This window comes from Terrapene carolina, unplaced genomic scaffold (assembly GCF_002925995.2).
Source record: "Terrapene carolina triunguis isolate 2854851 unplaced genomic scaffold, T_m_triunguis-2.0 Scaffold112, whole genome shotgun sequence".
Lineage (NCBI taxonomy): Eukaryota > Metazoa > Chordata > Testudines > Emydidae > Terrapene > Terrapene triunguis.
The window spans coordinates 10,783,133-10,810,754 of record NW_020664463.1 but is presented as its reverse complement, the minus strand read 5'-3'; the positions used below and the strand labels follow the sequence as shown (position 1 = coordinate 10,810,754).

General features: G+C 42.6%; 1 protein-coding gene across 1 annotated transcript in view; it reads left to right on the top strand.

Annotated features, from left to right (window-relative positions):
• The window catches only part of EFCAB6 (EF-hand calcium binding domain 6), a 146,757-nt gene extending 120,636 nt beyond the window's left edge, over positions 1–26,121 (top strand). The window contains exons 25-30 of the mRNA XM_026652311.1: positions 4,504–4,716; positions 13,978–14,205; positions 17,622–17,799; positions 18,626–18,810; positions 21,735–21,884; positions 25,999–26,121. Of these exons, the coding sequence (XP_026508096.1) occupies positions 4,504–4,716; positions 13,978–14,205; positions 17,622–17,799; positions 18,626–18,810; positions 21,735–21,884; positions 25,999–26,121 (1,077 nt within the window). The remainder of the gene's footprint in view (positions 1–4,503; positions 4,717–13,977; positions 14,206–17,621; positions 17,800–18,625; positions 18,811–21,734; positions 21,885–25,998) is intronic.
• Positions 26,122–27,622: the final 1,501 nt, after the last annotated feature.

Genomic DNA, 27,622 nt, shown 5'->3' with positions numbered 1-27,622 from the left:
GGCACCCTCCCCCCGGCCGCCGGGGGGAGAGCGGAGCCCCCGCCGGGGCTCGCCGCCCTCACCCCGGGGCTCTGGCCACCCTCCCCCCCGGCGCCCTCCCCCCAGCCGCCGCCCCCCCCCCCCCCGGGGGGGGGGGGGGGGGGAGGCGGCCAGAGGCTTTTTTGCCTGGGGCGGCAAAAAAGCCAGAGCCGGCCCTGCCCATAAGGCAGGTAAAGAAGAGGAGAGAGGTTATGAAAGAGCTAGAAAGAGAGATTCAGGGGCAACAAGCAGGGTTCACAATGGACAGAGAGGGGAGACAGAGAAATGCTGGAGAAGAGAGGGAGAATCTGGAGGGAAGAGTTGCACAGCTATAAAAACTGTCTCTGGACAAACCCAAAAAACTACTTTTTTAAAGGGGGTTTATGCTGGTGTAACTTGGAAGTTACACTAGTATAACGAGGTTAATGGAGTGGTGAAACAGGTATATTAATCCTATGCATACATAAACACAAAGGTATGAGATTTTAGAACCATCTAGTATATCATGTTAGTTCAGATATTGTTTTGTGACCAAATGACCTTGACCTCTGGGCAATAGCCTTTGTTCAGAGGACCTGTGTAGTGCTTGGGAAGACAGAATTCTTCCCTACTACCCCCAACAGGTCGGGGCTTCTGCAATTAGCTACTACACTGGCTCTGGGGCTTCCTTTCCTGGCAACATTGGCACTCACAAGGTTTATCTTCATTGTGGCAACCTCCATTCCCCCAGACCTCCTTAAAGAGCCAGGGGGTTCTCCAGTGCTGAGAGGCCACTGCGGGAGAGTTAGTACAACCTCAGACTGCATTAACATTCCGGTGGCATTCCTACAAGCTGCTAAGTGAGGCAAAGCTCATCTTCCACCTACCTACAATTTCACCCCCTGCCTGCCCAACACTTCCATATTCTTATCCTGAACCTCTAGATAACCCTTAATGGTCAAAAAACATAGTAGAGGTTGCTGATCCCCCTCCTTTTACAGGTGCAGATCATTGTGACATGATCTAGCCCATAGAAAATGCTTTGAAAATGGATTAAGAGCAAAATTTGACTAATATTGTTATTTAATTCCATAATTATTTTAGTTAAATTTATAGGAACTTGGGGTTCTCTTACCTCAGGTGAGAGAGGAGTTCAGGGACACCTCCATCAGAGGATGAGGAATGAGGTAAGGGCTGATTAGCCCAAACCTATTAATATGTTCTTCTTATGTAAAAATATTTTAGGCACTCAGCTGATTGTGTGTAAATCTCATTAATTTAAAAAGGGATTGTACACATTTACTGTAATGGAGGGCAGGATTGGGCCCATAGTCAATTATTTCCCCTATTTTAAAGTCTCTGGTATAATGGTTGTGTTTCTTTTTTATCTGATCTTCCATAGTAGTAATACTGCATCTAAACATTGCTAAGCTGGAATGTGTGGGTGGGTGTCAGTGCAACTGGGTTCAAAACAAGTGTATGAGGTGCCTAAAACTTTCATTTTCAGTGTATCATTTTCAAATCTGACACACTCTTAACCCTTGGTACATATTACTATATCTAAACTCCTATTCAGATCAGTAGCATTCTGCAAGCTGAAAATCTACACTGTGGGGTAGATATAGTGGAAGACTGATGCATAGTAATAAAACGCACCAAACATGTATTTGGAGTAGCCAGTTTTCAGAGTAAATAACTGCTGTGTTTTGTTATTTATTTATGAACAACAGAATACAGAAGTCCATTTTGCTGCCAAAGAGTTACATTTTCAAAAAGTTAAAATTAATTAAAACTGTGCAGCTAAAATCCTATTCAACACTTTCAAATTTTACCTCTAAAAAGCAGCAGCAAACTTCAGTTTTTAGATGAAGCCAAGTCTTCTTTATAAATTCAATTTCAGTGACTACAAAATATGGAGTTATATTTAAAATAATTGAATTATTTTTAAAGAGGAAATACTTTGTTTTCAGGGTTACATGCCAAGCTTCAATCCAGTGCAATTTCTAAACTCTTGAAAGCAGGATTTTCATAACACAAATGGCAACTGTCTTTACTATAGCTATGCTAGCAAGTACTGCTAATATAAAAAAAAGCTATTATAAACACTTCCATTTTTAATTCAAGGACATTTCTTAAAAATATGTTAAATGTTAGTATTTTATTTTATACATTTATAAATTTAAAAGTACAAGTTTTGCTACTCTAAGCAATACTAAATACCAAAAAAAGAAACAGATGGCTTTTGGTCTTATACTCTAGTTTCCTTGTAACTTCTCACATGATCATTATAACTGAATGGAAAAGAAAATATGTTTCTTCCATAACTACAAGAAACCTGTCACCTAATCAGAAAAGACACCACTATCTTCAGATGCAAATAACACTTTTCAATATTAACCACACTTTACATAAAATGTACCCGCAGGATAAGAATTACAGCTGTATTATTAAGAGAAGAAATATGAGAAGTGGAATTATGCATGCAGACACTGAATCGAGTCCATGCTGCTGTTAGGGAATGAAGACTGCCAGGCATTATACAATAGATCTTTCTAGGTTTCTAACATTCTGAAAACTGCAAAGCACTGCACTTCTGTTTTTAATTATTGTAATAAGGCAAAGGACATTATTAGTAAAAATCTAACTGCTTGGGAGTGTTTGAGAGAATGACACATTTTGGAAGGCTAGCTTTTCTTATTTATTTCAAGAACTTTCATGTAATTTTGTTTTACATAAGACTCGATCCATCTTAATGTTAAGGAAAATTAGAATAACAGCAACAAAAAAGAGGGCTACTAAATCTGTTTGCAAAGCTCACACTGACAACTGGAAAATCTGAAAAAATTACAACTTAATGCACCAGCTATGACAATCTATAATAAACATCTCATTGTCCCACCTTGAACACATCTAAATGCTTTATACAGTGGAGTTGTGGTCCAATGCTTAAAAAAATGGACTGGGAGTCAGGAGTCCTGGATACTTTTCCTAGCTCTCCCACTAACTTGTGTGATTTCAGTAAGTCTCTTAACCTTTCTGTAACTGAATTTACCCAATTGTATAAAAGGGGATAACAGAGAGCAGCTGTGCAGCATAGTTCATATCAGTAATATGCTTTTGGATTATGAATGAAAAGTGCTAGATAGGAACAAATACTATTTTGTATACTGATTTGCCACTATTAATTGCGGTTTGCTTCACGAACCTCCTCTAGGATTTCAGAGCCCAAGCCCAGACCCAGGAGCTCTGCAGATTGCATGGATTCTGCAGCCCAGAAAACTCCTAAGGAGGAAGCACCGCTCTAGGGCACCCATGAAGCACGTACATGGGCTGCCAAATTCTTTCCTAGATACTGGAATAGCAGGGCCCACATGATTGTCTCATATGGCAGTCAGATACTGGGAAGGTGCTGAGCATGGACAATGTCTCTCCGATGTCCAGAAAGACATGGGTGCTTCACTGGCTTTCCTAAAGGAATCTGGGGGAACTTTAAAGAATCTGTATGGGCCAAAGACAGTGTCTTTTCACCCTAACCACTGAGGCAATGAACTTTGCACACCGAGCTAACTTTTACTAGCATTGAGCATACCATTGTACAGTTTACAGAGTCTGAGGGTCTTACGTGCCCTAGAGATCCATGACAACTGGGGTCACGATTGGTCTGTCAGTTACTACAACAAAATGCATCGTTCTATTAATTTGTGGGAAGAGTACTTTTCAATAAGATGTGTGGGAGCAGCTGAGTTAGCTGTCTAGGCTTGTAATTGGATGGAAATGCTTGTGTACTAGTGCTCAAATGACCAGCAAAGCATTCTCCACCTCATCTGATAGCAAATTTTGATTTTAGGACTATGTTTAAAAGATTCCATGGTTACATAAAAAGTTTTAATCTTGTATTTTATCACTCGATTACAGTGGGGGCCAGATCCTCAGCTGATGTCAACCAGTATAGCTCCATTAACTGAGGATCTGACCCATGGTTTGCCCACAAAAACATACAGTAATAAATACAATGATATATACAAGATGGAAACTCTATCTAGGGTTATTCTGCAATATACCATTTTTCTTTTGACCAATTTTTTACAGCAGACATGGTTTCAAGTTTATAGGTTACTTTTTCAAGATAAAGTATTATCAAGAATGTTTAGAATTCATAACGGGATGTTGTAGTTTGTACCCAGTGGCACCTCCATCAGAGGTTGAGGGGGATATACTACCCTAAGCTCAGACATTTTTTTAGACCTCTGTAAAACTCAGCTTTGAATTTCTTTGCTTTTATTGGCTTAAGTTTCACCCTTTATGTTATGTCAATTTAGGCTTTTGTTCTTTTTAACATGACCCTTTTTCTCTTTCATGGTATATGCGAGCATTACTTGGAATAGATTGAACTATACGGCTGCCTTCTCCATAGACTTTCCCCACTATGACTGGCTGAAGGCCGCACCATGATTTATAATATATTCTGTGAATCCATCACTGATTTTGTGTGTATGTTCTGTCTAGTCTGAGGAAGGGCAGAAAGTCGCTCAGCCTAAATCTTCTCAGGAACTGTCAAAGAAAGATATCCTTACACGTATACAAGAAGTAGTGACTGCTCGCTTTAACACCATTGCACAAGAATTTAAAGATATCGATTGTGAGAAAGTTAATACAGTATCAAAAGAGGACTTCCGGGGTATTTGCAACCGTCACTTTCTGCTTCTGACAGATGAACAAGTAAGAAAAGTATTGATTATTTAAGTGTACAATTAACTAGATTGGCATAGAGTATAGGGATGTGTGTATACATGCTAGTGTATATATGCAAGTAACCTGATATTTTTGGTGCAAAACAAAAGGGATTGGAGAATATTATTTCATAAATATTTATTGCTGCAATTATGAGGGATTGCTTTTTCAATAATATCTGAGTATGTATGTGAACTACAATAATTGCACGCTCCCTAAAGGTAAGCAGTACGTAGTGCATACCTATATTAGGATACCAGCAGAATAAATTCAAATGTCAGTTGCACAAATCTTTAGGCACACTCTAGGCCTACAGTCCTGATGAGGAGTCTGTCTGTCTTTGTTGCATAACCATTCTGGTCCCTCAACAGGATCTCCACTGGTTAAATTCTGTTCTCAGATATACAGTGCAGCTTTCATTGAAGTCAGCGGGAATAGCATGCGTGTAGCTGAAAGCTGAACTTGGTCCATTGGGTCCAATTTTTCCCGAAAATATATGGTCACAACTCCTATTGATTTAAGTGGAAGTTACACACATTTATACAAGGGAAAATTGGGCTCCAAGTCTACTTTTTTCTTTTGCATCTTCTGACCATTTTTAAAGCTTTCTATGTGCCAGATCCTGCAAGCCAGGCTGGAAGTCAAAACAGCTTGGTCTAAGGGTCAGATTCTCAGTTGGTGTAAGGAGGCATAGCTCCAGTTAAGGCAATGGAGCTATATCAGTTTACACCAGCTGAGGATCTGGCTGTAAGTATTTTATTCAAAGGACTTTATTAGGTCTAGACTATACATTGGTGCACACGAGATGGGGAGAGGATGCAAGAAATCCTCCATCCTTGTGCCCTGTGCAGTGTCTGGATACAGTAGTAGTCTTTACATCTCCCTGAGCCAAGGACTTCTCAAGTCCAGTTGTATTGCTGTGCTCACATCAGCCATCATACGGATTAGCTGAGTTGACTTGCTCATGCAGAGACAGAGACTTCATCCTCTGCAAGGATGGCATAACGGCCTTGCTATCCTATGGACATTGAATACATTGTATCTATCGGAGCCACAAGGACTCCAGGAGTTTCTGCTCAAGTGGCAAGTTTCTGCCCTGCTCCCTACAAAACCTGCACACAGTTTGACTGAAGAGCTTATCCCATCTTGATTCCATTAAATTCCTGTACTTCCATATCAACAGAGAAATCTGTAAAAGTTCTTCTATCATTTGTGATTTTTGTGTGCCAGGAGGTTTTTTTCTCTTGGACAGATACCCTCTTGGCCACTGTATTTTCCAACATTTGCTTGACTGCTTCAGTGAATATTTTTTCAGGTGGAAGATGTGCTTTTGATAGCCCCCGATTCAGAACTGTATTCCATAGGACCACCTGCTGCACTGACTTACTGTTGCCAAAGTAACTACAGTTCACCCACTTCATAGACAGCTGAGTTCCTTGCAATTTTTCAGTTCTCTGACTCTTCATATTCACATATGTTGAATAACCATATTTCTTGTTCTTGAGAATGACTCAAGAGTAGTCAGATTACTTCTGTAGGCACTGGCTAGGAGATCAGCTGCTAGAGGAAACTATGTCAGCAAATTCATCCATGCTGTCTGGCAGTGGTACACAGGGACTCCTTCATTTTCTTTATAGTAATCTTCATAAGTGTCTTCTGTCATTTGCTTGTGTTAATAACTTTACTGTCTGACTGAGCTTCCAGAGGAAGCTTCACCAGCATCAGTCAGCAAGCTGGTGGCTTTGGTTTCCATGCTCCCCTTAGCAGGGAGAAAACTAACAATCGGGAAAAGACAAATAAAAGTTGAAAGTCTTCTAATACCAAGACTTATTGGCACAATTCAGCAGCTCCATGCTAACCTCTTTTGGATGGACACTGCTGCAGATTCTTTTTTGGATTGTACTGATGTTCCCCATGAAATGATAAGTGATTTGTAAACAGAAAACCATCTAGTCGCTGGCCATGTTCCTGATCATACAGGCCCCCGAGCTAGCGTGTTTTCAGTGAGATCTGGTCAAGGGTCTTGATCTGGGTTCCTTGCAGATGGGGTATGCTGCTATGTCTGATCTTCAGTCCCCTCTGCTGAGGTGCATTGGCTGGGGTGTCGTGTGAGGTTTTGCTCTAGGTTCCTTGGCACCTGCTTGGGGTGCCCTTGGTTCGTTGGTTCTCTGAAGTTGAAACTGGTGCTCTTTATCCTACTGTCATGCAGGATAAAGGTACTGCAGGTACTTGCAGTTTTCTGTTGCTGCTTCTTTAGACTGAATGTTTTCTTGTACTATTGATCTGTCTGTATCCATCAGTTGTCTCTTGTCATATACTTTAGATTGTAAACTCTTTGGGACAGGGACTGTCTTTTTGTTCTGTGTTTGTCCAGTGCCTAGCACAATGGGATCCTGAGCCATGACTGCGCCTCCTAGGCATTATGATAACACAAATAATAAATAACAACAGAGGCAGGCATAAGAGTTAGTTGCTGGCTGGTTGCTAAGCAACTAATCTTCTTTCTCGGCAGCTGTTTGGTCTCTCATCCTCCTGGGGCAAAGGAAGTGACAGTGGTTTGGAGCTTCTCTCTAGGAAATCTCTTCCACTGCTCAGCTACATTTCTAAAGCTCCCACTGGATCAGCTGCAGCCTCAGTGGAGCTTTTTATGCCCTGACTGCAGCTTGAATTTGGCAAGAATGACTCTGATTAGCCTGCAGTGCTGAGACAATGGAATCCAGCCCCTCACCCTCCTCCCAGATTCTATATCTGCTAAACCAAATGTGAATAGTGCTGCAGCTTCCTTGGCTGGAGTTATCGTTATTCTGTCAGAATGGGATTTCTGCCCCAAAGGCAGGGTGGATAGAAAAACAGAAGGCAGCCTGAGCAGAGATTTCAGTAGCTCAGCAGCTGTCCAACATTCCTGCTTCACAAGAGCAGCCATGTCATAATGCGACAACCTGAAAAATGTGGATCCTCTAAACAATAAAGAGTTCCTCACTGCTTTCTACAAAATGTCCCGAGTGACTTTTTTCGTAGCAGATACATCCATGGATTTCCAAGTCCCCGCATTTCACAGCTAGACTCCAAACTGTGGCAGAGACTGTGGCCCTATGGCATAAATTTGATCTAGTTGGTACTATTGAAGTCTAGTGGGATGACTTGGATGATTGGAATGTTAAAATAATGGTTATAACCTATTTAGGAAGGATTGAGTGGGGAAAATGGGAGGAGGAGTGGCTCTTTATAAAGTCGACAATGGCATTATCTGTTTCCATGTTACTGGTAACTCAGAAGAAATTGTCTTAAATGCTTATGGATTAATGTCCTAGAAATAAAGCACAAGATGGGAATGAGTTGGTGTCTGCTACAGACCACCAGATGACACTAGGAAACAAGAAAACTGACTTCTCACACACTTATCTATAATGTATAGGGGAAAAGGCTGTATGACCTTGGGGGACTTCAGGTAGAGTAACATATGCTGGATGTCTCAGGCCTCCAGTACTAAAACATCCTTGGAGTTTCTAAATGTTCTAGATGACAATTTCCTAACTCAAAAAGGGGGGATTCTATATTAGATCTTGCCTTGACAGATAAAGAGGAACTGATCACAGAATTAAAAATTTATGGCAGGTTAGATATGAGTGATCACGACTTGATCATACTTATAATGTGCAAACAGAATAAAGTCCAGATCAGAACTATCTCTACTTGGTGCTTTAAAAAGGCCAATTTCACAAAGCTGAAAACAATTGTGAGCCAAATCAGCTGGGAGGAAGAATTTAAACAGAAAAATGTGAATGATAAGAGGGAATTGTTTACGGACACTTTACTAGATGCTCCAAAAGCCACAATCCAACAGTGGAGGAAATAATATGTTATAAATGGAAGAAAGGGGAAGTTGATAGTAATGAACATAAGTCAGAAGCTAGGAATTATAGACAATTGAAAAGGAAAGCAAAGGGACACAAGAAGATCAATGGCCAACAGAGTTGATGACACCAAGAAGGTTTTTAAGTATACTAGGAACAAAAAGAATCCCAACAATGGTATTGGTCCTTTACTAGATGGAAATGGTAGAATTATCAATAATAATGCAGAAAAGGCAGAAGTGTTGAATAAATATTTTTCTTCTGTATGTGAGAAAAAAACAGATGATGTAGTCATATCATATGAGAACACTTTCCATTCCATCTCAGGAGGATGTTAAACAGCAGTTACTAACGTTAGACGTGTTTGAATCAGCAGGTAACTATCATCCAGATAACGATCATTGGAACAATGGGGAAGACTGGAAGAAACCTAATATTGTGCCAGTATTTAAAAAGTATAAACGGGATGACCTGGGTAATTATAGGTAAGGCTACAATTTAATCACAGAGGTTGTGGAAGTCACGGAATCCATGACTTCCGATGACCTCCGTGACTTCAGCCTGTGATGGTCGGGAGCCCGGGGTTTCCCCCGCTGCACACGGGGGCAGGGAGCTCCAGAGTACCACAGGTGGTGGGGGTACCCTACAGCTCCTGGCTGCCGCCGGTGGCAGAGGAACCCCCGAGTTGCTGGCTGCCGCGGGTGGCAGGGGAACCCCCAAGCTCCTGGGCAGTGAGGGAACCCCTGAGCTCCCAGCTGCCACAGGTGGGGGGGAACCCCCGAGCTCCCGGCCACTGCGGGCCCCCAGAGCTGCAGGAGGTACCCAGCAGCTCCTGGCCACTGCAGCTGGCGGGGGGACCCCTTGGAGCTGAGGGCAGCAGAGATACCCTGCAGCCCCCAGCTGCTGCAAGCGGTGGGGACCCCCACAGCTCCTAGCTGCTGTACAGCTGCCCTGCAGATCCCCATTTTGTCACAGAACTTTTTAGTAAAAGTCATGGACAGATCACAGCTTCTGTGAATTTTTCTTTATTGCCCTGACCTTCTTGTGACTTTTACTAAAAATATCCGTGACAAAATCTTAGCCTTAATTATAGGCCTGTCAGTCTGACATCGATCCCAGGCAGGATAATGGAGCAGCTGATACAAGATTGAATTAATAAAGAATTAAAGGAGGGTAATATAATTAATGCCAATCAACATGGGTTTATGGGAAATAATTTCTGTGAAACAACTTGTAATATCAAGTTTGGATGACAAAAGTAATAGTGTTGATGTAATACTTAGACTTCGGTGAGGCATTTGACTGTGCCCTGGACAACATTTTGATTTAAAAAACTAGAAGGATATAAAATTAATATGACTTATGAAATGAGCCAGGAACATCAACCCCAGAGGAAAGTCCTGACAGAAAACCCAAAACACTTCTTCATTCCAAGTAAAACACTCAACACGACAGCTAAAGAATGGGCCTAAAACCAGACCCTAGGTTGGGAGGGAGAATGGGCAGCGCCCAGAATCAAGGTATGAAGTATTTCACTTTCCCTTTTTAGGAGCAAAAAGCCTCCCCCTCCACCTGAAGAGTCCTCCACCCTGGATTCCATAGTCTTTAGAGTAAAAAAGCAGTCAAGGGGAGTGGTAGCTGTTTTACAGCTCATAAAGCTCAATAAGCAGATGACAAAATAAAAATAATGGGATGGAAACTCTGCCATCCATGATAGCAACTAGCAGGGTGGGCCTGATTCTCATTTACACAAAGGCCCCTTTATACTGCCAGATATTATGTCTCTTCAGGTGATATTTTGATATTGACAGGCCCTGCAAAGCCATGCGTACATACAGCTATATGATGTTGCCATGGCAGATCTTTCCAATCTGCATACAGCAATTTCTGCTCCTAATACAAGACCCTGCTGTTAAGGCTGTTATTGCTCAAAGTCTTTACTCAAGTGTTACTAATGGTCATTGCCAGGATAGAGACACAAAGGACCTCACCGTTATCCCTTTCTGGATGATGCCCAACTTTTAATTACATTAGAAAGGCTCAGTTGGAATCCATGTAACACTATAGATCAGAGGTGGGCAAACTATGGCCCGCGGGCCACATCCGACCCGCAGGACCGTCCTGCTTGGCCCCTGAGGTCCCGGCTGGGGAGGCTCGGTCCCGGCCCCTCCCCCGCAGCCTCAGCTCGCTGCGCCGCCAGCGTTCTGGCACACCACTCCTGCTGGGCAGCGGGGCGGCGTGGCTGGCTCCGGCATGGGAAGGGGGCGGGAAGGGGGAGTACTGGGATGCAGTCAGGGGACAGGGAGCGGTTGGATGGGGCGGAGAGTCTGGGGAGGCGGTCAGGGAATGGCAAACGGGGGCTGGATAGGCTTGGGAGTCCCGGGGGTCCTGTCAGGGGTCAGGGGTGTGGATAGGGGTCGGGGTAGTCAGGGGACAGGGAGAAAGGGGGGTTGGATAGGGGGTGGAGTCCCAGGGGGCAGTTAGGGGGAGGGGGTCCTGGGAGGGGACGGTCAGGGGACAAGGAGCAGGGGGGGTTGGATGGGTCGGGGATTTTGAAGGGGGCAGTCAGGAGGCGAGAAGTGGGAGGGGGCGGATAGCGGGCAGGGGCCAGACTGTTTGGGGAGGCACAGCCTTCCCTACCCGGCCGTCCATATAGTTTTGCAACCCCAATGTGGCCCTCGGGCCAAAAATTTGCCCACCCCTGCTATAGATGGAGTATTTCATATTAAAAATAAGTTTCACATGGTCTGGTCATTCTTCGTGAAGCAATGGAAAAATCAAGACTCTGTTGTCATGGACCGTTTTGTAAAAGTAGAGGGCTTAGCCATGGTGCTCTTGCCAAATGCCAGGGAGGTATTTATAGTGTATCTACCTAAAACTCTCTCCCTCCTTTTCTACAGTTTCCATTGTATGAACATTCTGCTTCTTCTCTTCTTGAACTCAACTGTTGCTATATGCCATCCCAAAAGTGGCTGTAATATTTAATGTTTGTAAAGCACTTCGAGATCCTCAAATGAAATGTGAAGTAATTTTTTTTTTATAATTCATGACATGGTAGCAGCCAGGCCAATGGGGGAAAGTTGAAAGAACGTTCAAAATATACGTTTGCCCTTTGAAGTTTGACTGCAAGCTTGCCATATCCACCAAAGCCCTAGGGGTGACTAGCTTCCTTGAGGGTTTACGTTTCTGCTGAAAAACAGATTAAGTCAAGAGCAGTTTAAGTTTCACAATTTGATTATATTTAGAAAAAAAATCAGAAATGAAGGCTTTAAAAGGAGTGCTACTGCCTACTGAAGCATGGTTTAGTGTGACTCATTTGACTGTGAAGTGTGATACCCTTACTTACATTGATTAGTAGTTTATACCATGAGTAGTCCCATTTAAGTCAATGGAACTACTTGTGGAATAAAGTACTATTCAGTGTGGATAAGTGTATTGCAGTCTGGCCCTTAGAATTCTGTAAGTTGCCATTGGGCCAGATTCTTTATTATTATTTGATTGTGGTAGTACCTAGGAGCCTTAGTCATGGATCAGATCCCATTGGGCTCACAACTTGGGGTCTGATCAGAGAACAAAAAGAGCCCTGCCGCAAAGAGCTTGCAATCTGAGTATAAGACAAGAGACAACAGATGAATACAGATAGACTAGAGCAGGGGTCGGCAACGTTTGGCACGCAGCTCGCCAGGGTGCTTGCCCGGCCCGCCAGGGTGCTTACCCTGGCGAGCCGCATGCCAAATGTTGCCAACCCCTGGACTAGAGAATACAAGGAAACAATGAGACGGTATTGGTCAGCATGCAAGGCAATGGTATCAGAATACCAGCAGCCCGTTATTTTTTTTTAGTCAGCATCACAGAAATGGAAAGTTTTAAGGATAGTTTTGCAGCTGTTTATGGGAAGCTCCTCTCAATATATGGGGCAGCATGGGAGAAACCACAAGTTGCCTGTTTGAAAATTTAACAAATGGACCATAGATGTTGACTTAATGGGTCTGTCAAAGGCAGGTGTAATGAATGAGAGATGATGGGTGGGGTGAAGGGCCTTCAGAGTGAAGACAAATAGCATTTTTGGTATGACAGGAAAGACAGAACCAGTGGGAAGATGTAAAGTGACAGGCTAGGAACATGACCTTCGCAGCAGCATTCTGAATTAATATGAGCAGGACAAGATTTGATTGGTCAATGCCAGAGAGAAGGATGTTGCAGTAATCAAGAGGTGAGATGGACAAGAGTGTGTGTGGATGGATAGGAAAGGCTATATCTTAGAGATGATATGCAGAGAGAATTTGCCAGATGTAGATATAGCCTGGATGTGAGGATCTAGAGAGAGGTCCAAGTCAAAGATGACACCCAGGTTTTGGTCCTTGGTGACTGGCAGGATAGTGGTGTTATCCACGGTGATCAGGAAAGGAGATGGGGGAGTCTATGAGGTGAAAGATCAAGAGTTCTGTTTTAGCCATGGTGAGCCCGAGCTGATGGCTAGACATTCATGAGGACTTGTGAGAAAGGCTGAAATTTTAGTTTTGACAGAAAGAGACAAGTCTGGAATATAGAGGTAGTTCAACTAACTTACTGTACCAGTAATCCCATTGGAATCAATGGGACCATTCATGCAGTGAGGGGCTATTCAGCATGAATAATAAGGGTCAAGGGTGCTGGAATAATTTGTATAGTGGTGGTGCTGAGAGCCACTGAACCAAATTGTAAACCCTGTATATGATAAAAACCACTTCAAGCTAGGGTGTGCAACAGCACCCCCAGCACCCCTAGCTCCAGCACCTATGATAAGGGTATCTGAATCTGGCCCCATCTCTTCTGAAGTAATACTGTATATTATACTGATGCAGTTCATGACACTATATTTTAACTATATAAGGCTGTAAAAGGCTGTAAAGTTTTCCTACGGCATTCATTTAAGTTTTGCAATGAGACATTTTTGCCCTCAGAGTGAAATAAAATTGTTGATGCAAATACAATAACTGAAAAATCTGAACAGCCTGTTGAGATGTTAGTAGAATTTAGGTGCACCTGATAGAATGAGAAACTTGCTTCATGGTACTTAGACAGGATGCAGGTGCATCGTGCATTTGATTTACATTTTCTGTTAAAGCATTCTTATATACTGTAGCTCAGTCAGTGTCTAATCAGAAGGTTTAATAGTCTTAAACAGCTCACTAAGGGCCCAGTTCAATTAAAAAACGTCCTACAGAAATCCCTTTTTCATTGTTTTCCCAGACTTACACAGACTTCTGCAGAGAAGCTGTAAATTTTTTTATTAAATTAGGCCCTAGGATTCCTGTGATTCCAAGTCACTTTCAACAATTTCTTTAACAGTCTTAGTACATAATATACTTTTCCAGCTAGCATTTACAAAAATGGTCTTTTGCTTCTCCATTAGTTTGAAAACCTCTGGAATACAGTGCCTGTTGATGCCGATGGAAAACTGAAGTACTGTGATTTTTTGAAGAAGTTCAACTCCGAAGTAGTGACAATGCCATCAGATTCTCCATCCACAAACAATGCTCCATGTTCCTCCAAGCCCACTACCCCTGCTGAGCCTGGGTCACGGTTACCTTCTCAACCTTCACGTCCCAAGACAGCATCTTCTCCATTAGGTCAAGTAAAAGTAGGTGTTTGATCACTTAAGGACTTTTCTAGGTTTTCACATTTATTAAGGGCCTGATCCAATACCAATAGAAGTAAATGAAAATATTCCCACTGACTTCACTGGGCATCAGATCAGGTCCAAATGTCTGTTGATAAGAAGCTTTGGCACTTAGCAGAGAATTTGGGATGATAAAAAAAATGGACTTGATCCTCGGTAGATATAAACTGAGTAGCTCAATTGAAACCAATGGTGTTATGCTGTTTATACCGGCTGGGGATCTTGGCCATTGTCCTACTAACTCACAAATGAGTCATATTGCAAATAAATACCTGTTATTTAACATAGGACAGTCACATTTGTGGAAACAAAGTAAACAGGCCCAGCCATAAAAGCTCAGATGCTGAAAAAGCAACATAAAAAATGTAAGATTTTTACCCGTAGGTCACCAGCCCAAGCTAGTATTGACCAAAAGTTATTAACCTCTGATAGCTGTTAGGCAGTGTGACGGGGCAGACTGGCCCCGCACTGGGACTGAGAGAGTTAACCCTTCCCTGCTGGCAGAGGAAGCCACGCCCCTGAGGCTCTGCTGGGCATGCTCCAACCGGGAGTCAAGCATAAAAGCCTGCAGAACTGCTCAGTCAGGGCTGGTGGCTGGGGAAGGAGGATGCCCAGCAGAAGCTCCAGCCCAGGAGCAGTTGCAACCCTTCCAGGAGGGAGCTGAGGAGCCAGGAAGCAGGCCCAGAGACTGGCAGCTGTGCGAACCCCAGGAGCATCGGGTGCTGAGGAACCTGGAGACCCTGATGCCACAAGGACTGCTACGTTTGGCGGACTGGTAGGAAGTTACTCAGGGAAGGGAGTGGTATCTCCCACCACTCTGAGGGCAGCGTGTTGCGGTAGGATTCCCCGCTGACCCGTGGCGGATCACGCCATCACTGACAGGGCCCTGGGTCAGAGCCCGGTGAAGGCGGGTGGGCCTGGGCTCCCCTACTGGGGGTCTCTAACCCCCCTCCCCTTTTGGGGGATGACATAGTTCACTGACCCCTCTCTCACCCCAAAGGAGGTAGATGAACTCCGGCCGCTGGGCCACGCTATCCCCCGGGGGGAAGAATTTAGAAAGACTCTGGCCACTAGGCTGCACTATCCTGCCGGGCGAAGAGAGTGTAGAGAGACTCTGGCCATTGGGCCCCACTGCTTTAGGAGCACACTATAGGGACTCTGGCCACTGGGGAAGGCGGATTTGAGGGACTCTGGACATTGGGCCATACAGCCCTGACTACCGGGGACGTAGTAAGACCAACGTAGATGCAGGGAGGCGGGGTTAACCTTGCCCCCCCCCTTGAATCAAAGGGGTTGACGAGGTACAAAACCCGCCACAGGCAGTCTCTAGGAAATGTATTGGTGGTCTGAGTCCAGTTTTTGGTGAATGTTTACTTGGGTCACAAAATCTACCATCACAATTGGCAGCCTTCTCTTCAGACTCAGCACGGAGGCCAAAGACTGAATGGACAGAGGGACTAACCTGGCCCCATCTCCCATTTTGGTTAGAAGCACCTTGACAGGGCAATGTAGGGGAGTTTTTCCACTACAGCTTTCCAGGACTGCAGTCTCCTGGAATATCTCTCTGGCATCTCTCCCAAGCACTAACATTCATAGAAGATTATGAAAATCTTAAAAGGAGAAAGAATGAAAGAGTTAGCCAATATTCCTCCTGACAGTTTGAATCTCTTGGCTGTATATTCTTCTAGTCAGCAGCTTATAAATTCTTCAGTGCTTGGAAAAAATGATTCATATTACTGCTGACTATACTTAGATGTTTAGCTGTTGAAAAAGCGGTAGCCAATTGAATAGATTTAAAGATGCAACAAACTTCCCACAGTTGGTAAGTCTAAAAGCATTGGCCTGTTGTGAACTTGATGATTGATCTGTAAGTCCTTGCATTGGAGAGGCCTGACAGTTGGTCACATGCTTCATTTTTGACTAAGGGATTGATCAAATTCCCACTGAAGTCAACGGAACTTTCCTCATTAACTTCAGTGGGAATTGGATCTGGACCCAGAAAGATCATAGAAGAGGAACACAGGCCCCCCCAAAATGCACATCTCTGGAACAGCCCCAGCTCAACCTCATCGCCATGCATCTCCCTAGAAGTGCCCTCGTGGCTGTGCATAAAAGGGGTACGGGGATCATGGCCAAGATTTATGATGCAAGCCTGAGATCTGCAAGAATACACAGCAAAGACCCAGTGAATATTGCATTATACTCTGGCTCCCTTCACAAATGTCAGTGCAGCTCACACCATACTGCTAAAGGCTGAGGTCTTACAAGCCCATGCTTAATCCCTCCTTATTCTCAGAATGAATCATAAATTCTACTGAGTAAGGAACCTACTACAAAGAATAATTGTTCCCCTTCTCCTGGTCACACCCTCTTCTGCTGCTGAGGAGAGCTCCCCTGTGGTGATCTCTGAAGGGAAAGAGGTGGTTGGAGAATATACAGGGAACATACTCTGCACCCTTCCAATTCTTTTCTGTCGGAATGGGGCTTTACTGTTCCTCTCCATGCTGCCTAAAGAGAGGGGAATATATGATCACATTATAGGTAGGCTTGGCAGAATTCGGGTTTTTTTTTGTAATTGACAGATAATATTGATGTTTATTTTTAAGCATTTTTGACATCTATTGATTTAGATTTTCAAAGTTGTAGGAAATTATAGGGAGAACATACAAAGCGAGGGGTCAGACAGCAGTTATTTATGACAGTAGATATTGAGACTTTAAGTTAGTTTTATAACCATTAAAACACAAATTGTCAACACTACATGTTGAAATCTACAAAATAAATATTCCTATATCAAACTCTATTAAATTCTCAAGCAGCATTTTTCTTACTTTGCCTGTCTGTAAATTTCAGTTATAATCTGACAATATTTTTGTTGGGTTATGTGTATATGGTGAAATCGTTGTTTACTGACATTTACTGATAATCTAATACTTTCAAGCCTAATTATAAGGTTCTTGTACTTACTGTTAAAATTTATAGTAAGCAAATTAGTATACTTGCTTTAAATTGTCGCTATCCAAGAACTTGTGCATCGATCTATTTATTGTGAGATTGACATCAAATTACATATCTTTTAAAAACAAATATATCTGCCACTTAAGGAACAATAGGTTCAAGGGGGAATATATACAACTGAGCTATGAGTTGAGCAGACTCAAGAAATTACAGACAGAAAAACACTCGGTAGATTCAAGGTAGATCAATTTCCAGCCTACTAATACGTTCATCCAAGTAGAAGCATTTTTACTTTAATGCTGACCCAAATCAGATCATAAATAAGGATGCATGAGGTATGCTAAAGTTCTGAAGCACTAGAACTGGGATTTTTTTAGTGTTTTGTCTACCTAAATATTCAAATTTGCCTGTTACTTTAGACTCCAATGTCCAGCCGGCCTCGTACTGCAATGGCATGGTCCCCACCTTTACTGAACTGCGAACCAATAGAAAATAAAATAAGAAAGATCATTCAACATTCCTGGAGAGAAATACTGAAAGACTGTAGAGAGAAGGATGTTGACCGACTAGGAGAAATCTCAACATCTGATTTCTTAGGTTTGTTGCCATCTGAAAATTGTGTTCCCTCATGTTAAAATGTGCTCCCGTTTCTTTCTAGGTGCCAATCTATGGGAAAACACTGCCCTCAACAAGTGGTATCAGCTGCATGAGCGATCCAATTCTGTAATGCAGAGTGAGGTTTGGGGGAATGCACTACTAGGCAGACTTCGCTGCTCATTTGAAAGGGAGAGCATGGTTTTAGCTGGTGTTTGCTACACAGCATAGCATATGTACTGGAAGACTGGCCACACTCCCCAGTAGAATACTCCCTTGTGGAGCTGGGGAGTGATAGTAAGTACAGGCCCCGGACCTTTTTCCTAGCGCTCCCTCAAGTGGTCCTATTGAAGTGAATGACAAGACTTTTATATATTTCAATGGGAGCAGAATTTCATTCTTAGATAGGTGTGCTGCTCTTCTGCTGTGGAGTTGTGGGGGGACAATTCTCTGTGCCCTCTTTCCCCAATCAGGGTATCTGCATGGACAGGACAGACTTTTTGCCTAAATAATAGCATATAGATTCGTATACCATTCGTATAGGAACAGTTACAGCTCCACTAATATTGGGCTTATTTCTTGCGCTGTCTTTAAAGCTCATTAAAGTTTTATCACTTACCTGTTATCCTGCTAAATGGGAATTGTTTCCTCCACCCCCCCTATGTATAGCAGGATCCAGATAATCCATTTATGTGACAGTCACTGGAACTGGTGGCCTGTCAACATATCCCTAATAACTAGTCAATCCGAATTTTGTTTGGATACAAAAGTCACCTATTTTCAAGGATAGCAAATTGACTGTCATTTGTTATTTCTGTGTTTCTTTCAGCCATAGCAGAGAAGTTCAGTTTGGATTTAAGTAAAGAAGAGATTAGCCAAATAGTAACAAAATACGACATTAAGAACAATGACAAATTTGCATACTGTGACTTTCTCCAAAGCTGTGTCCTATTAATGAAACCACAAGAAAGTTCATTGCTACAAAGGATGATCATTCAGAAGCCACGAATACCGGTACATTCAGGGGTTTGTCTAACTGTTTCTGGATAGTTTCTGATGCAGAAACAGAGTATTTTAGGGCCTGAGGCTATAGTCATTGTATGCATAGAATCCCAGTGACTTTCCATGGAATCCAGTTACTTCAGTTGACTTATTTTATTCATGTGGTATTTACTTTAGTCAGAGCATCTCCAGAATCAGACCCTGCATGTCCAGTTCATAGTACAATCTAGATACAGTTTGATTAATTATCAGCAATTGACCATATCTGTAAACTTTTTAAAAAATGTGTTGAGGGGTATAAGAAAGACCTAGAGGAAGACAGTTTGGGCTGATGAGTTTCAGGGTTAGATTCTGTCTGAAGGCAACAGAAAGTGGGGGGTACTGTCAGGAAGCTGGTTACTCCGAGTCTCTGCTTCAGCCCCAGCCCAGCCAGAGCGGAGAGCAGCTCTAATCTGTGCCTCTTGTCAATGGTCTCAATCTGCCAGCTGGGGATAGCCAGTATGCATTCCACTCTGTCTACTCTTCCTGACCTGCATCCCCACCACCAGCACACATGCTTCCAGCGTGCCCCTTGTACCAGATACAGGGAAGAGAGATGCATAGAACCTAGCTGTTCCCAGCTGGGAATCCCCCCCAGGAAAGTTACAGGCTGTTTAACATGCAATGGCACCCCCGGTATATCTGGCTTCATAGGAACTATCAATCGTTCATTATCAGTATGGAAACTAAGGCAAAACTATCACCTTTTGCTTCAGACAATTTCAGATTTTTCACATGAAGTTCCCTTTATGCACAGATTTGAAACTGTGAAATTCTGTCTCAGACCTTGGGATGGATAGAGCCATAATTTGAGCCCTTGTCTAGTATCATTTTCTGTTTATTCATTTAAGTTTATAAAGTATAATGAAGTGCCCATCCCATCTTCTGGGCACCTTTACATAAAGTAATTTTCACAATAAATTTTTTATAAGAGATTGCTCCACCCACTCCACTGTATACAAATTCACACCAATAGGCATAATAAAAAAAAAAAACCTTTCCACGACAGGAACAATAATAAAAATATCCTGTGGGTCTCAACCCCCTCCTTTCCTCAAAAGCCAAATAAAGTTTGCCGGCAACACAGAGACTCGGGGATTGTAAATAAGAGGACAGCTCACTAATACAGAGTGATCTGAATTGGTTGGTAAACTGGTCTTAAGCAAACAATCTGAGTTTTTTAATATGGCTAAATGTAAAAGTATACATTGAGCAACAATTTAAGAATATAGGCCATATTTTCAAGATGGGGGGACACTGTCCTCAGAAGCAGTTATTCTGAAGATTTGGGGTGGTGGATAATCAGTTGAAAATGCTGAAAATCAGTGCAATGCTGTGGCCAAAAGGACTAATGCAGCAATCCTTTGATGCATAAACTGGGGAATATCAAGTAGGAGTAAAAGGTAAAATAACCTTGCATTTGGCACTGGTGTGACCACTGCTAGAATACCGTGTCCAGGTGTGGTATCCACAATTCAAGAAGCATATTGATAAATTGGAGTGGTTCAGAGAAAAGCCATGAGAATGATTAAAGGACTAGGAAACATGCCTTATAATGATAGATTCAAGGAGTTCACTCTATTTAGCTTAACAGAGAAGAACCTACATGGAGAATAAAGATTTGATAATAGGCTCTTCAGTCTAGCTGCGAATGGCTGCAAGTTGAAGCTAAACACTTCAGACTGGAAAGAAGGTGTAAATTTTTAAGTGAGAGTAATTAACCATTGGCACAATTTACCAACTATTGTGGTGGATACTGCATCACTGGCCATCTTAAAATCAACAGTGGGTTTTTTAAAAAATACGATATGGTCTAGTTCAAAAGGAATTATTTTGGGGACGTTCTACTGTCTATATTATACAGGATATCAGACAGATGATCACCATGGTCCCTTCTGGCTTTAGAATCTATGAGAAGCTGGGCCTTTAGCTCCCGTGGAGACATGCAGACTCTGAGCTACGGAGAACAGTCTGGGTCCCTACAGCCAAGGTGAAGGGCTCTCTTTATACTGTAAAAGAGGGTCCACAGGGGGCCTCACAATAGTTGACAGAAGTTTACATTAGGCAGCTGAGTTTGTCATGATTGGACAGCAAATCCTTCCTTAGCTCTAGACTTCCTGAGATTAAGGTGAATTTCACGCTCGGTGCTCAGGGCATTGCTCCAGCTGCCCACACCACTTCAGCCCCACATAGCAGCGGTACAGTGCTGTCTGTGTATTCCCTGCATGCTGTGATAGAACTGGAGTTTCCAGTACCCTGTGCAGCATACATGAAGCAACTGCCCGCTGGCTGGAATAACAGCTGGGTGGGGGGCAAACAGCAGCCCCTACCAAAGTCAAAAACAACAAGAGGCAATAAATACTCCCCCAGTTATTCCCATACTAGATTTCGACTGTCCTGCCCCAGCTATTTCAACTGTAGAACTGTTCAGAACCTGGTTACAAGAAATATTATATAAGTGGTTTTTTTACCCTCCTACTGTACTCTAATTCATTGGCAAAATTTGAATATGAAAACTTGCAACCTGAACAGTGAATTTTCCAAAGAGTTAAGTAACTGAAAACAGAGGCTTGGAAGGGGAGCAGCTGTGTGACTTTAATTGCTGCTTCTCTGTAACATGTATAAAAGCACTGAGGCCTTTGTTTTTTAAAAAAAAAAAATCTGATAAAGAATTACATTAATTTTACAAACACAGATTTTGGGCTTTGATAGTGCTTAAGTGTTTCAACTTCACCTGCTGAAGAATATTAAAAGGTGAAGAGAATCTAATAGCATTTATTCTGCACCAGAATTTCACTGTAACACCTTTACATTTCAGCATATGACTGCACTCATCTACCATGTTCTTTATATTAACACATGCCCATCTTTCTCCCGCACCCACTCCACTTTGCTAGAGGAGTCCTGGACCACAGAGCCTGACATTTTTCAATGCAATGCTAAGAATTCAACCCCAGATCTTGCACTGCTGGAGACCAATGAGACGAACGTTTAAATCCTATGATGAAAGTGGGAGCGGGCTGTTAAGTGTTCAGGATTTCAGGCAGGTAAATTGCATTTACTAATCTAAAACTAACAAACTGAAAACCAAAGTCTCTAAATAACCTTACTGAAGCAGTTTCTAAAATCATGACAACTGTACATTTGCAGACTTATTTCCTGTGACATTAATACTAAGTGCTAATAATAATGATAATCACCCTCTTTCCAATGCATATGCAAGCACACAACTTCTTTCACACCAGAACTGAGAAAAGTGGGCTTCACAAGCCCGGGAGGGAGAGAGGGAAGCAGGTTGATGAGGAGAAATGCTTTCTACTATGCCTCTGTGCAGTCACTACTACAGCCTCAGGATTCCAGTGACCCACCAGCTGGTATGTTCGCTTATGAAGGGGGAAGTAGCCTTGCATACTCCTCCTTATCATAAGGCAGCCTAGCTGGAGTGCCACCCTGTTGCAGGCCACAGTTTGACAGGGACACCTGTCTCAGTTTCCCCTTCAAGTCCCCTCCCTCCCCCCCCCCCAAACAGCCCAGAGAGTCTTTTTTAGTGCAAATGGCCCTTGTGGGTTAGTTTGTTACAGGAAAAAAAAACTCCATACACATAATCCCAACACTGTAATCCAGACTATACATTAAATACAGCACCAGGACTCCTCACCACACCCCAGCTCTCCAGCACAGCCCTCTCTGGCCCAGTGGCTTCAGTTCTCTGACTCCAAGAGCCTTTAGGTATCACCCTCTACTGCTCTTAGCCTTCATCCCTCTCCAGCTTTCCCTGGCTCAGGATAGACAGCTAAGTAACCCCTCCACTGGCTCTGCCCTGGTCAAGTAGCCCCTCCTAGCTTTCAGCCCTGGTCATGTCTCCTAGCACTGGCTCTGCCTGTCTGGAAAGTCAGCAGGTTAGCCTCTCCAGTAACTTCATAATAATTCCTCCCTCCTTCCCAAGAGGGCCTACTGAGAGTCTTCTACTCACTATAGCTTTTCCTAGAAATCACCTCTACCAGTCTCCTGGCTTCTCCTATCTACCTCTTACTCACTAGGTTTCTTGCTGATCTTTTATTGCTCCCAGGTGCTGCCACACACCTTTAATTGGCCAAACTGGGAGCACCTGTTCTGGCACAAGGCCACTGGATCTGCTTCACTTACAGGAGCCAGACATCCTTGTATAGTTGGAATGACTCTATCCCCTCTTTCTGCCCCTGTCCTTGCCAGTAGAACACAGATCTGTGGTACACAGGGATACGTATCCTCTGCATGGGCTTCTTTGATCCAGCACCTCGCCAAACAGCAGAACCACACCTTTTTCAGTGTCTGCAAGTCTGCTCCTCACCTGCAGTGCCTTATAGCACTGTGAGGCCAGGGATTAGTGCTGTACTCCTGGATTCAGACTTCTGGGGAGTTTGATTGCTGCTTAGCATACATTTTACTTCTTGTTTCAAGATCCTTGACATTTCTGTAAATAGAAATCAAACTCATAATATGAACTATAGTAACTACCTACATTTACCAGTCACGTTGCAAGGATAAAAAAAAGATCCATAAAGCTGTTTAATTAACGTTGAGTCCAAGTGAGATACCAGTGACCTTCTCCACCTGCTGTCTCTGCCACTCAAAACATCTGGTAAAATAATGGGCCAGTCCTCAACTGCACTGAGTAGTTAGCCATCATTCTGCTCCCCCCTTCCTGAAGCTGCCAGGAGCCAAAACGTCCCCAGGTGTAACTTAAAGCAAACTGAAGACCTAAGGGCAGAGACCCCATAGAAATTGCTCTAATTGTCTGGGATCAGTTAGAGCAAGGTGTGGTCCAGCATCACCACATATACGTTCTTCAGACATGCCCCTACATGAAGGTTGGGGAGCAAGATACATAGAGCTATATCAGCTTTAGGCCTGAGGTTTCCCCTATATGAGAGTAGCTTTCTGGCTGCTTTGTACTATCTCAGGAGTGTATAGTCACTGGAATAGGGGTGAGGATCTGGCCCACTGTATTTTTTTTTTTTTTAATTTTTGTGTAATGTCAAGTTTATTTGTCAAGCATTTAGTAATAACTTTTTAACTTAAGTCGCTCTATCTCAAGCAATTTATTTACATTAAGAGAAAAATGAAACCAGTTCATTTCTGTGATAGGATCTATTAGGTAAGTTGATTTTTCCCCTACAATGCTTAAGTGCTACTCTAAAAAGTTTTCCTTAAGCGATTACGGACACAAAATAAATGTGTTGCATAAAAGATGGTGTGCTTGGCAAGTACTTGGCTTCAGCGGCTCCTTAGATTTCAGTTGATTTCATGAGGTCAGGAATTAACTGCAGCATAAGCAATCGAAGTGCATTTATATGTATTAAACAATACGCATTGAGCATTTGTGTGCCAGGTAATGTTTTGTTAAGACAGTCAAATAAACCCCAAAAGAAGGGAGAAATCAGAAACGGGGTTGCAGTGAGGTGTGATTGAAGTGAGATGTTGTAAGATGGAAGAAGTGAGCAGAGAGATATTTGGATAACTTATAGTAGGGAAAAGCTCTCTGCTATCAGCACTCTCGCAGTTATCAAGGCTGGGAGATATAGGAAAGGGAGGAGTGAACAGACCAATCACTTTTGATGCCAGTGCTCTGCATAAGCACTGAAGTAGACACACATACGTATATGTGGTTACTGTAACACCAGCACTATAGTGATTTCAGATACTGGCTTGGCTCAGACTTATCTGAGTTTCACATAAAATCAGTGGCAACCAGTAAAATACAAAAGGAGTTACTCAGATCAGAAGATGTCAGGTGCTGGTGGAGATCCTGCTGGACAACAAACTATTGCAGAGCCTGTGGACAGCACCTACAGGTACCCTGCAAGGATGTATGCTTTAGAAGCAGGTTAAACTAAAAGTAATACTCAGAAATGAACATCTCATTAGCCTTGGTGTCAAAGGCATTAAGGGCCAGATTTTTAAAGGTGTTTAGGTGTCTAAAGATGCAGATAGATGCCTAGTTGGATTTTCAAATCACCTAGGCACCTAACAATCACTGAACTCAATGGGAATTAGGCACCTAATTCTGAAAATCCCACTGTGCACCTGTCTGTGCTTTAGGCACCTCCATACCTTTAAAAATCTGGTCCTTAATGTCTGTAGCATCAGGTACCACTTGGTCAGTAGTGCTCTCATTAAAGTGCCCCTTCAGAAATGCATATCGCCCCATACATAAGGGTTCTCACAGGTGGAGTGAGTAGATATATTGGACTGGCTTGTTCCTTCCACTTCTTCGGATGGAGGGGACCCAGATCCCCCAAGCAGGGTGCAAAGGGAGAAGCCACAGCTGGTTAGCATCATCTCCTGCTCATGTGGAAGCCCTGTCATGGGTGTATTATGTGATTCAACCTCCACCTGTGGTGAGAAGGTGGGTAGGTGCTAGCTATTCTCAATGGCACTATCACATGGATCCCTGCAGGGCCTCCGAGAGCAACTGCTGTTTGGGCCAACATACAAGAAATCACTACCCGAGGGAGGATTCAGGAGCAGCCACCAGGGGAGCTATGCTGGCATAGGAAAGCTGGGAGGCAATAGGAAGATTCTGGTCTTTGCAGAATTTTTATGAAATTCAAGACTGTGGGGCTGAACCCTCAGGCAGTTTTGCAAAGGGTTTAAGTGAGACTTATGTGGTGCATGGGCCTTGTGCAAGCCCTGTGCCCAGCATTGAATTTCACCCTTGGCTCCTAACTTCACGTGAGCAATGTGGGTGTTGGGAGGCTGTAGAATCCCCATTGCTGGAGGTTTTTAAGTTCAGAGAAACACCTGTCAGGGATGGTCTAGGCATACTTCATCCTGCCTGAGCCCAGGGGGATGGAGCAGATGACTTCTTGAGGTTCCTTCCAGCCAGGGCTGGGTCCAGGCACTAGCGCAGCAAGCAGGTGCTTGGGACGGCCAACGGAAAGGGGCGGCACATCTGGCTCTTTGGCGGCAATTCAGCAGCGGGTCCCTCAGTCCCTCTCGGAGGGAAAGACCTGCCGCTGAATTGCCGCCGAATAATGAAGCAGCGACGGTAGAGCTGCCGCCGAAGTGCTGCCAATCGTGGCTTTTTTTTTTTTCACTTGGGGCGGCAAAAACGCTGGAGCCGGCCCTGCTTCCAGCCCTACCTCGCTATGATTTTATAACATTCTGTGTTTTTTGCAGGTGCTGCGTCAGTATCACATCAACCTGACTGAGGAAGAGTTTTTTCACATTTTGGAATTTTATGATAAATCATTATCTTCAAAAATTTCCTATAATGATTTCCTCCGGGCATTCTTGCAATAGGAAATGGAAGGTGTCATCAAATGCAAGAAACTATAGATAACAGAGCTAAGGACTGATTTATAATTTCTAATTAATAAATTAACCAACTATAGCTTTTTTTGCATCAGCAATCTCAAAATACTTACAATTCTGACAAATACAGTGGCCATAGGTTGTAGAGCAAATCTACATGACAGAACTATTAATATTCACATAATCCATTTATCTGAGAAAAATGATACCACTTAAAGTTGTTATAGTAATGATTCCGAAGACCTTACAGGCATCTGCAAAAGAAATACGGTTAAGAAAATATTTTTTGTCATTAAAGTTTTATTAATTAAACCCCCTTTTTAATTTCAATAAAAAGATTTGAAAGGCCTACTATTCACTTTTATAAGATATAATAGAAATAATACATTTGGAAAATTATATTATCCTTCATTATTAGAAAATTGTCTGCTTTACAATCTGTCTTTCCTCCCACTTGATCATGCAGTGACATATTTAGATCTCCAGTAGCTTTATATGTTGACATGGAACAGCTATTATACTCTGAACAGACACACTAGCTGTGCCTTGACGTGTCATCTTTTTCCAATGAAACCTTTCCCCATAATTTTCCCATATTTTAACATAAAAATGGAAGTTAAAAATAAAATTAGAAAGAGCTAATTTGCCATTCACTATTGTATTTGTCACTGCAAAGGTGGAAGTGTATACCTCTAACTTGCGTCTCCTCATGTTAACCCGAGATTTATTTTTATGAATTTTTTATGGATAAACTATTTTTCATAATGTGTAGTGCACTAAAAGTAAAATATCCAGTTAGATTTATTGGTTTTGCGAAAGTGAATAGTTTGAGCACCTATTAGAAAATTATGGGGAAAGGTTTAAATGGAAAAAGATAACATACCACAAACACACTAGCTGTGTCTTGACATATGTAGATTTTAAAAGAGAAATTAAAAGATAATTAATTTGGCTGCCAGTCTCTTTGGTAAACAGTGAATTTATGATCATCAGGTTCTGTTTTCTGGGCTTATATCAAGACTCAAATGGGTACATTCAGTAAGTATTAGGTCAGTACATCTCTTTGTGGCATCTTGGATCTGTTCTCTGCCACCCGGTCATTTTCACTGATCTACTGAAGAGCTCTGTCACCACAATATGTGGTTGCTTTCCATGTTTCTTTGCTTTCCTTCAAATCAAAAATAAAGTTTATTTTTAAAAAAGGGAAAGAAACCTCTCAAAGAACAAGTTCTACATTTATAAGTGAGTCTCTTCAGTCATTGTCTAGAAAGTGATCTGTGGTAGGATGTTTGAATGAAGGCATAAAAAGTGCAAACATTTTCTATACCTAACATTTTTAATGCATTTACAGCAACATCTTAAAAAGAGTTGGTAAAGTAGCACCAAAGATTTCAATACAAAGCAGAGTAACTACTAACTGGGGTAATGCACATCCAAACAATTTCTCTTTCTTATTGCTGGTGGACTTGCCAGCCATTACTATGGGTCT